Genomic DNA, 13683 nt, shown 5'->3' on the forward strand with positions numbered 1-13683 from the left:
ATTTCAATACAGACAATGGAAAAAAAACCTTTCGAAAACAATCGCCGATAGTCACACACGGATTATCGCAGGGAGCAGTTGTGTCGAGCCAATTTTTCAGAAATGTATAATTTGATTTGTTTAGTGATTTTTACAAGTTGGTTTCAATACGGATCGTGTAGAGATGAAGACAAAATTATGAAAGGTATTTTTGTTACTTTCCATATACCTATGCACTAGAACGACGCTATTTACTCGTAGTTACATGTGTAAATGTATGTAGGAAGAGCTTTAGTCTCCCACATAGGATTTTATCTGTAGTAAGTACACCGTCTAAGTTTAGAACGACTAGTGTAAGTCGAAGGATATCAAGTAGCGCCCCTGGGAGCAGTAATGGACCTGTGGAAACGACTACAAAAGGAAAAGTCTAGTCCGCAACTAGATTTAGTGCCCTTAGATACCCAATAATGTGCCGATGTGAGAAATTGCGCACTATTTAAAAGGAAAATGTATTTTGAAAATATCCTAAGGGACCTAAGATGTTAGTTCGGTATCTCGTAAAAGCTTTTAAACAAAGTTTATTCCTCATCAATAACTTATTACCTGTGAAAGTGGCTAAAGAGAATTGACCTTTAGTCAATATTTTTTCATTGTTGTTGATGTTATAAGACAATATGATTGTTCTTTGTTGCAAAGGCGTTATAACTAATTTAAAGTAGATATACTAAAGCTAATGTCGTGGTGGCCCGGAGGTTTAAAACGCCCGCTTCTGCACGTCGCATGACGTTTTCAAACGAGGTTTCGAACTGGGTTCGAAATCGACCAACGGCAAGTACCAATGTGACTTTTTCCGAGTTATATGTAGATAAAATTATTTTGACACCACTGAAACGGTGAAGGAAAACATCGTGAGAAAATCCTATTATAAGTTAGAAATCACCAACCCGCATTGAGCAAGCGTGGTGATTAATGTCCAAATCTTTTCTGTGGGAGAAGAGGCCTTTGGTCAGCAGTGGCCACTTATAGGCTATTTATGTAATGTGTACTAAAGTCAAGTAAGTCTTCACCTAGTCTTTCGTTTCCGTTACCTGAATTTTTGTTTAATACTTTGTACACAAATAATCTACAGAGGCGGATTTTGTGCTAAAGTACAGTCTATCCAAATAAGGTAAGCTGTCCTTCTCTACTAATTGGAGAAAAAAGTGATAAATAAAAAAGCTATCGATATTAAAAAAGATGTACTAATATAATAAATACAATGTTTTATAATACCATAGCGAAAAAAACCTATGTTGTTTTCATTAATTCCCTCGTATCCTTAGTTTTAAAGCAACTAGTATCAGTAACCATTCGACTTTATCCTACAAATACAGAATAATAACATAAGTGGAATATCATGTGTTTCTAGCTTGCTACTGGCCGAATGAGGCGTACGAGCCCTGCTTTGGCGGGTGCGCCGAGGTGTCATGCGACAACCCTCGCAACCACCTGCGGCCGTGCTACCCCTACTGCGAGCCCGGGTGTGTGTGTGAAGAGCCCTACGTCCGCGATGACCGGACCCATCAGTGTGTGCTGCCTCAAGATTGCTCACCGTGCGTATTCATGTTACTTAAAGTTTTCTTTTCTAGAATATCGAGCAAATGGATCACCTGATGGTAAGTTAGCAGTGAAGAGCCATGAATTACATCCGTGTTGCAAGTGCATTTCAGGTCTTTTGGAGGACCAACCCTCCGATACTAGTTCTTATACATACTCCTTTTGATATGCAACATATTTTCATAAATATGCTGTAAAATAACATATATTAATATAATAAGAAATGGGTCTTTCAGATTTAAAAGTTTCAAGTTGATTTCGTAGACATCATAAAAAATGGCATCTCTATCATTAATCATCTTCACTCGTATTACACTGATATAGAAAACAAACGAAGTGATTTCATCAAACAATATACAAAAGATCTCTTTGTAACAGAATTACAATAAGATCATTTGTCAATTACTCCAACAATCATAAAATTCGATTGTGTATTCTTATTACTATTCCTATTCATTAAAATAGACAAAAAGTTGACTAGACAATCTGCATACGTATCTGCCCTTAATATAATGTTTAGGCAAAACATTGCTTACAATCGAAACAGTAAATACGTAAACAGCTCTTCATTTTTCATATAAATCACAATAAAAATACATTAAAATAAAGACAAGTAAAACAGTACAGAAACACAAGTATATATATTCAAGAGTACGGTGAAAGCCAGTTAATGGGCAGCTGTGAAAATACTCTCCTAAAGAAAGCCTAACACGTTAGCGCTAGTATAAATATTAGTAGCCTTCTTAGAACCTTTTCACCTAATTGACACATAGTAAGACCGGCTTACTTACTGAAGACGATACGAGTTGTAACTAGTTCGGTAAAGTCTTCTAACACTCAAGGATTTTTTTATTTATTACTTGTAAGTTGTTTGGTTTCATCGTCACCATCGTCATTGTTATCATCATAATCATTATGACCATCTTCAGATGTCCACTGGCCTTCCAAAGGAAAGACCATAAGTTTAAGAGCTAAGTCCTTACTTGATTATGGGTAATCATCTGCTATGAACATTATTTATTCCCAAATTATCATATTATGTGTAAAAGAAGAAAAAGAAAGTGTGTTGATGCGCATGTCAAAAACATCGCCTCATTTGGTTCGTTGTTCTAATATGAATTTCTTCCAGATCTAGGTAATAGAACGACTCAGACGAACAAGCAGTGGTAAATCATCTGACAGTCCAGTTTTATTACATTAATAAAGCTTTACTAATCGTAGTTAGTCCTTAGCCTTTCATCTGAGTACTGATACATGATAGAATTTATCCAGTAATTAGTTAACACAAGTAGACGACATTAGAATAATAAAAGTAGAATACTAAACAACATTAACATTGTTATAACATTACAGAACGCAAATGGGAATACCAGTGCCAGCCAAGAGGACTCAAGAAAAACCGAAATACCAAGGCAGAGTGGTTCGAGCTCACTCTAAGCGATCAGATCGCACAGATACAGAGGCAATGGAATTTGTAGATAACGATGTAGCGAACACCATTAGTAACAGTGCACCCATCAGTGTCAGCACCAACGTGAACCCTAAAGCTGATGACGCATTCAAACAGCGCGGCAACGAAGTGTCCCGCATGGGTAATTACTTCAATATTGTCATAGCACCACCACCCATCAAAGCCCTGCAACCTAGAAAACTCCTACAAAACGATGCCTTCAGAAATGGAGCCAAACGAATGACTTAAATACACGATGTAATGTTAAATGTCTTAGCTAAAATAAAGATTTTATAAATAATTGTCACGCTTTTCTTTATATAGTATCCTTATACAATATAGCTGCACAAGCACGTAATTCAGTAATTACTTTAACCTATTGCCTGTAAACTAGAGTCCTACGTCACACGTAGCATTCTTTTGTTTCTTGGTAAGTGCACTCTAGAGAACAATTGTTATCCTTTTGCATCGTCTAGTTACTGCAATTGTTAAACGTTCCATACAAAGCCGCATTTGATTGATATTGGAGCCGATTATCATTTTAGAAAAAAACTACAAAAATACAAGATTTTTTATTCATATCTTCTTTGTTGTCTTTTTTTTATTAAGTATCGATAAAGGTATGAATTCAATCACACCCCGTTTCATATCATTCTTTTTGTCAGACAATGTTTCCGCGATTAGTGTCGAATAAGACGTAAAGTGAAACGGAGCGATACTTATTCAGCAGCCATTTTGAAAAACCATGAACTGATACACGTTCACAAAAAGTTTAACAATATGCGGAAATTACTTTTACTGGCATTGTTGTTATGTAGGTGTAGTGTACCGAAATAGTGACGTATATATTTTTTGGAAAAAAGATAATGGGTAATAAGTTTTTATGTTACAGATAATATCGTAGCAATGGCAACAAGAGCTCTTGGTTATGATTACGATGATGTTGATACCAATAAAAGACACTCGCTTTTAGATGAAAGGAGAAATTGGAGGAAGAAAGCTTTGATGAAACCCTTAGAAGAGACCAAGGATTGGGATAGAAGGAGACACGAGTATGAGACCAGAGATCCCAGAGAACGAGACAGGTATATGGATGAGCCAGAAACAAAGTCGTTTGGTGCAGCATTGGACAGACCAAGGGACAATGTGGACAGGCAGAGAGATAATATCGACAGGCAAAGAGATATGGATAGGCAAAGAGAAATGGATAGACAAAGAGACATGGATAGACAAAGAGATATGGACAGGCAAAGAGATATGGACAGGCAAAGAGATATGGATAGACAAAGAGACATGGATAGACAAAGAGAATTAGACGTGTCATCCCCGTACAGACCAGGACAAAGGCAGTACGAAGAAGAGAAAATTAATGCACAGCAAACATTAAAAAGTTCAGAAGTGCCACATACAATTTCATACTTGTAAGTCATACATAACTAATATCCAGATTTGTGCGTGTTGATGAGAGAAGTATGATTTAATTTAATCTTCTTACGTTTATTTACAGAGATGACAGAAAAGATGTTGAGAGAGACAAGAAGCCACAGTCGTCCATGAACTGCGAACGACCACATGAAAGGTACTTAAGTTTATACAAATATACATTTTCTATTGCAGTTTAGTACGAACATTGTAAAAAGTAGGCTAAGATTTAAGAAAGAACTGCTGAAAAAATCCTAAATAATGACTATATAATTTAATGTTATTTCATCAGAAATTACACTTTGGGACGAAAACTTAGCTTCACTAAACGACCAATAGATTACACATATTTATTGTTTTACCTCTCAAAAGAGTATTTTCATCTAATTTCAATGTATTAACCTTGACAGGTATGAAGGCTGTTTTGCGGGCTGTGCATCAGTGACGTGCGACAACCCTCGCGATCGCCTGCGGCCCTGCTACCCGTTCTGTGAGCCTGGCTGCATCTGCGTACACCCCTACGTGCGCGATGACAGGACTCACAAATGCGTACTGCCCGAAGAATGCACCAAGTATGAACATTTACTACCCTTAAAGAACAATTACATCATTTTACCTTGGAATAAGGTGTGGGCGTAGACTTTTTTGGTAAAAATATTATGGATCCTGCGACAATCAGTCCTGTGTTGAACAAAATCTTTGCTACCTTAATTTTAAAAGTCGAAAATATTTATCCCTGTCTGATTAAACTATTCCATAAAAAACTAAGTATCAATGGTCCTTTCTGGTAAAAAGATGAAGTATAATGTCATGATTATCAAAAAGATGATAATGATGATAAAATGTGTTCAAAAATGTAATTAAAATTTTTTTTCTGTTACAGAGGCCTCAAAGGAATCCCGGATCTAGGCGACGATATTTAAGAGAAATCATAAAATGTTATGGATTATTTTATACGATTGTAACACATTATACTTATTTATACTTAATATATTGTTTTTGACATAAATGCTATGTTTTATTTCTCTCATTACTTAAAGATCTTATAGGTATTAATTAGCCAGATATTTCAATTAAAAATCCTAGTCAGAGTTCTAAAGCCTAAGAGACGTACGTAGTATATATTATGTAACGTTCTAAGTTTAAGATAATGCATTCGATAAACTACTATATATATGCCAGAATTTAACATAAATACGATTTTAAAGAAATGAGTAACCTATATCACCTGACTATGATACAATTTATACCCAGTCAAAGAATGGAGATATCTCCACTGTCGTTCTATTGATTTCTACTAGTCGAATGCATGTACAGTGCCTACGTCATCTACGTAGCAATTGTGCAATAGAAATTATTGCTACTCAAATTGCAATACCTTTGATAGTAGAAAGTATTTTCAGAATAAGTAATTCAATTACAAAATAAACTATCTTCTACCTATTATAAAAAGACGTCATCCAAAGATACATAAAGTTGATATGATTTAGAATTCGCGTCCATTACGCCAGTTTATCATTTCAATGTGCCATTGTTCAGTTCATTGCAATAAGTCACCAAAGTATAAAGCCATTGTTAGTGAACAGATTAAGATTTTTCAAACTTATATCCTAGATTCTGAAATAGACGAGCGTGTTGTGTAAACTCAGTGCTACGTCTATAGAAACAATGGTAAAACCAACAATTAGTATTCTTTGCCAAAAAACAAAGTGAAAAGTGAAAAGAAATTAGTAAAACAAGTGTTCAGATAGGTTCGGTAGCAATAACAAAAATGTTGTTTGTTTTATAATAACATTCTCTAATGTGTACAGTTTACCTCGCACCACTCTAATGTGTGTTTCAGTCTTGTTGTGTTTTTTGGCGATATGCTGCGGTGTTTATATGTCAACAGAAGTGCGATATGGTACGTCATTTAACTTTAGGGACGTGGGGTCCAAGTGCATAGCTCCTTTACAAAGATATTGTTAAAAGGATGGTTGACCGAAAGGCTGGCTACTACATTAGTCAAAGGTTAAGCATTGTCATTCGACGTGGCAATACTGCTAGTCTTTTGGATACCCTACCTCACGACTCTGATGATGATTCTTATTTTGATGCTTTGTGGTGTATGCTTAAGTGTTTTGAAAAGGCTGACTTCTACCTTGGTCTAAGGTTATGCAACGTGGCAATGCTGCCAATACTGACTGATAGACAGTTTCTAAATAAATCACTATTCCAATGGTACAACATTACTTTATTATTTGAAACTTAAATGTTTAACTTATACCTACCAGTTACCTCTAATCGAAAACTGTTAATTTGATATTGAAATTAAGTCCATAGTAATAGTAATGCATGAAAAACTTTCACGATAACGTACTGTTATACTTATAATTATATAAGTAGTGATTTTACAAGTTGATATGTATATTACATACATATTATATTATATACTAGCGACCCGCCCCAGCTTCGCATGGTGCAATGGTGATATATTATGCATGTATTATACATATAAACCTTCCTCTTGAACCACTCTATCTATTAAAAAAAACCGCATCAAAATCCATTGCGTAGTTTTAAAGATTTAAGCATACAAAGGGACATAGGGACAGAGAAAGCGACTTTGTAATACTATGTAGTGATTTAATCGTCAGTATAAAGGTAATTTATTGATATTTTCAGAATGTGGTCCGCACGGTAGATTCGAGTACTGCGTGGACGGGTACCCTGGCTGCGTGGTCGGCTGTCACTGCCATCCAGGATACTACTTCGATACCGACACAAAAATATGTGAACCAAAGTACTTGACACATTTTTTTATAATTCCTTAAACAAGGAGATACTATTTACTATTACTATTATGCTACGAATACCAAATAAAAATTTATGAATAACTATACATTTTTCAGTGTAAAATTAACACATGAAGCCCGACGGCATTACTACAACGAGCCCACACCTAATTACGATGTGCCAAGCATCGTTGCAAGTACTGAACCCAATCCACCTACAATTAGTGGTAATAAAATTAATGATATTCCCAAGGACACTGACGAACTTGGCGACTGGCTTTACAATCAGTTCTTTAAAACTATTGAGAATCAAGTAATAAGTCATTCAAATAATACAAAACCAAATAATAATCAAAAGCCACCAACACGTAGAAGTGGCGGAGATGGCAGACCAGTGGGCGGTTCAACAAAAAGATTGAAAACTCGACGGTTCGGCCGCGGCAGGAAAAGGAAGCATAATACGAAAGTGCGTGGACTCAGAAGAAAGCTACTACGTATTACAGAAGATGATAGTTTGTTCGATTCTGAATCGGATTCCGAATCAAGCGACAGTTCCGGTTCCAGCGATAGCGAGAGTGAAAGTGATGGTTCGAGTGAGGGGAGTGATGGAAAGAAATCTGGATCTGGGTCTGACGGCGAAAAAGACCATGGTCATAAAAAGGTTATAATATTCAATAGAAGACCTAAACCGCCATTGCCATCATTTATTTTCTTGCCAAATATGGATACACCATATTACCCACCCATAGGCTTACCGCCTCCACCACCAATGCCAATGTACCCGATGGTTCCAGTGCCACCCATGGGTCCGCCTATGTTCCCTTTCCCAGGTATGTCTTTTTCTCTTATTATTTTATTTTACTCATTAACTAATTCCTAATGTATATATATAAACGACTGCCTTAAAGGTACAAAATGTGATGAGGAAAATAGCACCACCACGACCAGCGTAACGACTACACCGACTACGGCCGCTACAAATGCAACTGAACCTGAACCTGAACCTGAAACTGAACCTCCTCCTCCCCCCAAGGATCGCAGACGCAGTAAACTAGAAAAGCAGAACACACACTCAGATGATGATGAAGATGAAGATGACGGAGAATTCACGCTTCGAGCGAGTGAACCCGGGTACAAATATAACTATGTCTTAATGATCAGCTTCAGAATCAAATTCTAAGTGAAAGCAATTTCCCATTTCTTTGAGATACTGCCAGTGTATGGCAAATATATTAATTTTAAATTACACTGCATCACATATGTGTGCTATCCAATCCACTAAAGAATTGTGAATGGTAGACACTATATACTACAACTATAGCAGATCATTCTTTTAAAGTTTTTTATATGTTGGTGACCATTATGGTGTCATTTTATACTAGCAATTACAGGCAATTTCAGGTTTTAACATTACTAACAAAAATTAAAACTATTATTTACTATTTCAGGAAAAAAACAAAATTCAAGCAAGCAAAGCGAAATAAACTCGTAAGTGTTTTTGAAACAACTACTAAGTTATTCACTAATTATTTCCACTATGTTACCAAAAGCGAAACGAATGTATTTTCAAATTATTATTTGTTTCCTGCAGACACAGAGAAAACTCTGCGTTTTAAAAGAGCTCATTCCAATATTAAACACATGATTTCAATAACAATTTGTTTACAGATGAAAAAACTACGTCAGAAAATGAAAGATAAAAGGAAAAAAGTACCAACAAACTCAGATGACGAGAGCGACTTGGCAGCAAACCTAGATGATGTACCAAATGCATCAGATACATTACCAGTAGTTAAAAGAGCTAAGTTTAAAAAGCATGAACCACAAATCCCTAATTTAAAAGATGTTGATTTTAAATATTTATCAGAATTAATACATAGAGTAAATAATAGTGCTCCTAGAAATAAACCTCCATCACCTTTTAGGGGTAAACCTCCATCACCTTTTAGGGGTATACCACCATCACTAATGCCATTACCTTTTGACAACAATGCTTTAAAACAATTGCAAAATCTTAAGGCACAGCAAACACGCCGTAATTTTGATACTCTCGGCCAAGTACCTACCCGTGTTGAATCTGAAGTAGTAAATGCAGGAGACCAAACCAGAAATTTGAATAAACCAAATACTGACGAGGAATACTACACGAACTTAGGAAGACAGATCGCGTCTATGATTCGTAACGCTGACACTAAATCAGACCAGCCATTCCATACAGAACAATCTCGTCCAGTCCCCTTTCATTCCGTTCTCAATGAAAATAATTATTCTCCTGGTTCGTTCTGGGAAAGATCAGTACGATCTCCATACCCTCAGATTTCAGACGACAAGCCAAACACTAATTACCTTGATGAATCACGCACTTTAAAACACAGTAATGAAAAAAACCTGTTAAATCTCGAAAATGAAGTTGAAACTTACGTAAGTACTGCACCTTCTTTAAGTTTACAAGATCTTGAAAACCTATTAAATACTGTGGAAAAGACAAAAGATCAAATAAAAATAAAAGATCCACTGGTTAGCCCGAAACATTCAAACATTAGCCTTAATGTAAATCTCCTGCCTAAATATGTTAAAGAGGACACCATTACTGGGAAACAATATGGTCCAGGTAATGAAGATATCTTAAACTCAGCGGATAAGGATCAAGCTTATTTGCAATCGAAAGACTCTTTGGCGAATCCAAATCCTTCAAAGTTTAGTCCTAATGTAAAACTGCCACCTAATTATCTAAGAAATAACCACAATTACAGAAGGTTACCTGGAGCGAATAACGCGAACAATTTGAACCCAGAGGACAGAACACGAGTTTATTTTCAATTTAAAAATTCTCTCACGGACCCGAAATCTTTAAACGTTAGTCTCAATGAAAATTTCCTACCTGAGTATCTTAGAGGCAATCAAGCTTATAGAAGATTGTTTGAAGTCGATAACGCAGACATTTTAAGCCCGGCGCAAAAAGCATTATATTATTTTCAACTGAAAAAATCTCTTGGACACCCGAATGCTTCAAACTTTACCCCTAATATCAGAAGCAACAATCCTTATAGAAGATTTTTTGGTGCGGATAACGCAGATATTTTAAGCCCAGCGCAAAAAGCACAATATTTTTATCAATTTATGAACCCTCTAGGAAACCGGAAAACTTCTAACGTCAGTCTCTATGCAAACGTTTTACCTGAGTATCTCAGAGGCGACAAACCCTTTAGAAAATTTTTTGGTGCTGGTACCGCAGACATTTTAAGCCCTGCTCAAAAAGCACAATATTACTATCAACTTATAAACTCTCTCGGAAACCCGAAATCTTCCAACGTTAGTCACAATGCAAACTTCTTACCTGAGGATCTTCGAGGTGACAACACTTATAGTAAACCAGTTAGTGCTGGTACCGCAGATATTTTAAGCCCTGCGCAAAAAGCACAATATTATCTTCAAGTTATTATGAACTCTCTCGGAAATCCGAAAACTTCTAACCTTAGTCTCAATGTAAAGTTCTTACCTGATTATCTCAGAGGTGACAATACTCATAGAAAACCATTTAGTGCCGGTAACGCAGATATTTTAAGCCCTGCGCAAAAAGCACAATATTTTTATCAACTTATGAACCCTCTCGGAAACCCGAAAACTTCGAACCTTAGTCTCAATGTAAACTTTTTACCTGAGTATCTCAGAGGCGATAATACTTATAGTAAACCAGTTAGTGCAAGTAACGCAGATATTTTAAGCCCTGCGCAAAAAGCACAATATTATTTTCAACTAATAAAATCTCTTGGACACCCGAATGCTTCAAATTTTAATCTGAATGTAAACACCCACAATCTCAGAAGCGACAATCTTTATAGAAGATTATTTGGTGTGGAGAACGCAGATAGTTTAAGCCCTGCGCAAAAAACACAATATTTTTATCAACTTATGAACCCTCTTGGAAACCGCAAATCTTCTAACGTCAGTCTCAATGTGAACTTTTTACCTGAGTATCTCAGAGGCAACAATCCTAATAGAAAATCATATGGTGCTGGTAACGCAGACATTTTAAGCCCGGCGCAAAAAGCACAATATTATTTTCAACTTATGCACTCTCTCGGAAACCCGAAATCTTCTAACGTTAGCCTCAATGTACATCTCCTACCCAAGTATCCCAAAGGCGACGGCGATTATAGAAAATTCTATGATGGAGATAGTGCAGACGTTGCAAACCCGGTGGAAAAGGCTCCATATTATTATCAACTCAAGAACCCACCTGAAAGCCCGAAAACTTCAAACGTTAGTCTTAATGAGCATACAATACCTGTGTATGCTGGAGATAGGCCCACTTATCGAAGATTGGTTGGTAACACAGGCATGTTAAACTCAATGGAAAATACACAATATTATAATCAACTTAAGAACTCTCTCGGAAAGCCAGAACCACCAAACGAGAGTTTCAATGCGCTCATGATACCTCAGTATACCAGAGACTCTTATAGGAGACTATATGGTGGGGATAACGCAGACAATCAGACCCCAACTCACACCCCACAACCATCTATTATGATGGTCGAACCAAAATATATCACTGAACAATATCAGGCCCTGTACCCAGTGAAATTTGTAGAATCGCCAGATCCGGCAAACACATCAAATAAAACCATGTCAAATAAAACCGTGTCTCCAGATACAGATAATAATAATGCTCCACAATCCAGCGATTACTGGATGTATAACATCCATCAGGAAGCTATTCAACGGGAAACAGAAACGAAAAGTCCAGTATTACCAGGGTATGTTTTCCCAACCCTGAAGCCTCTGCAGCATCACAATCAAATACAAGCCACAAACCAAGTGAGACAGGCCCCTTTTGTAGGCGTAGTAATCCCTAATAGCTTTATGAACACAAAGCCACCGCGTAATGAATATTTACAATTCTTAAACAGTATGCCGGTAATAAAACAACCCCCATCTCAGAAACGAGAACAAAAATTAAGGAATCAACATAACTATAACTATTTTTCTCCCAACAAATACCACTACATGTTCGAGAAACAGGCTTACCCCATTCTAGCCCCATTTAGAAGGCAAATCAGCAAAAAATACGGCAACCCTTCATACTTTCACCATCATCTACATCATTATGAATATTTTGATTAATTTGTATAATATTGTTATTTTATATTAAATGCAAACATTTTGAAACAGATTTTCCATTTATAATCCTTCGCGTGTTTACGTTATGCCAAACCGGCGTGGGTACGCGCCGTGCCAGACTCTATCCCGCTGCACTGCTGAATGCCTCCGAACTACGAGCTCGCAACAGCGCACGTCGTAGCGATCTTACAAATGCTTTAGTATACATTGGTGCTCGGATTGCAGATGCGAAGTATAAAAACAGTAGAAAGACGCAGTGGATTTATAGCAAGCGGGTTTAAACGGAGTGGTTCTTGTTAGGAATAAATGGTAATCCCGTTGTATTCTTCACAGACAATTTAATTCCCATTTCATAACGTGGGACGTGTGCCCTGGCAGCGGGCAGTGCGGTGCGGCTCCAAACCTGTTTACGTACCATCAGTACCAGAGAAGGGGAAGTGCTTTATCGAGAAAATTGATTTTGCAGAGCCCATTTCATCATCTATTACTAACTGGTTGGATTCGAACGGTTGTACAATATTAAAAACAAACTCGATGGTCCTTCCTTAGGACAAAGTTCGTAATAGTAACACAAAGTAATATCTAATACATAATCTAATACATAAGTTAAAAAAGAATAGTAAACTGAAGGTAGCCCGAAATAGATACCTATGTCAGATAATGTACCATCGATTAGTGTAATTGTCTCGTAAGCTGCTGCAAGTAGTAGGCAATGCAATATAGTTTGACAAGGCAAAACATTCCTACTGCTTCAGATTAAATTGAATACCGTACTGTACTGAAAAAGTACCTACTCACCATCATCGTGGATCCGTCACCACGCAGAACTGCAGTCAGACAACATTAGATTTTCTTAATTTCCAATAAGAGTACTAACCCTTAAAAAACATTTGAAATTATGATTTAATCAGCTATAGGGCTGTTATGACGTATTCAGTGAAAGACTGGTCAAAGTCAAATCATTTATTCCAATTATACCTACTTAGTTACTTTTGAAACGTCAAAAATAAAAGAAATAACAATAATCTGTCAGTCTGTCCGGCTGACCAACCCTCTTAGCTTACCCTTTCTAGGGAAAATAGGTAACAAAACTAACTAGCAAATATTGTCCTTCAAAGGAGGGAAACCAAACAAAGCGAGTCGACGTGTCCAAAAATGTCCTGCGCGACAATCTGGGCCTGAGTTAGCAACCGCGGCCGACTCGCCCGCTGAATACTAAGCGACCATCGTTACCGCCTTTTGCCTTTTCCTTATAATGTTTCAAATATTTTACTATCAAGCAGGTGCCTATAACAAATATTGTATGTGACTTTGGGTTAAGGTTCAACTATTGCGTAA

At 36.8% G+C, this 13683-nt stretch overlaps 2 protein-coding genes across 4 annotated transcripts; both read left to right on the forward strand.

Moving 5' to 3' along the window:
* Positions 1–17: 17 nt before the first annotated feature.
* On the forward strand, positions 18–5456 carry LOC118271879 (U1 small nuclear ribonucleoprotein 70 kDa). Of its 3 annotated transcripts, none has more exons than XM_035588130.2 (7): positions 18–184; positions 1388–1571; positions 2929–3167; positions 3918–4446; positions 4533–4604; positions 4858–5019; positions 5331–5456. In XM_035588130.2, exons 1-7 carry the CDS (start codon positions 103–105, stop codon positions 5368–5370), a joined length of 1308 nt encoding a protein of 435 aa, XP_035444023.1. In that variant the 5' UTR covers positions 18–102; the 3' UTR covers positions 5371–5456. The 3 variants fall into 3 exon arrangements, with proteins under 3 accessions (XP_035444023.1, XP_035444024.1, XP_035444025.1); XM_035588131.2 differs by having other exon boundaries at positions 3999–4446; XM_035588132.2 differs by lacking the exons at positions 18–184; positions 1388–1571; positions 2929–3167 and adding an exon at positions 3639–3839.
* A 539-nt stretch (positions 5457–5995) lies between these two features.
* LOC118272266 (uncharacterized) lies at positions 5996–12390 on the forward strand. Its single transcript, XM_035588658.2, has 6 exons — positions 5996–6350; positions 7112–7229; positions 7339–8051; positions 8130–8352; positions 8670–8709; positions 8890–12390. The coding sequence occupies exons 1-6, from the start codon at positions 6278–6280 to the stop codon at positions 12346–12348; spliced, it is 4626 nt and encodes a 1541-aa protein (XP_035444551.2). The 5' UTR covers positions 5996–6277; the 3' UTR covers positions 12349–12390.
* Positions 12391–13683: the final 1293 nt, after the last annotated feature.

Source organism: Spodoptera frugiperda, chromosome 5, assembly GCF_023101765.2.
Source record: "Spodoptera frugiperda isolate SF20-4 chromosome 5, AGI-APGP_CSIRO_Sfru_2.0, whole genome shotgun sequence".
Lineage (NCBI taxonomy): Eukaryota > Metazoa > Arthropoda > Insecta > Lepidoptera > Noctuidae > Spodoptera > Spodoptera frugiperda.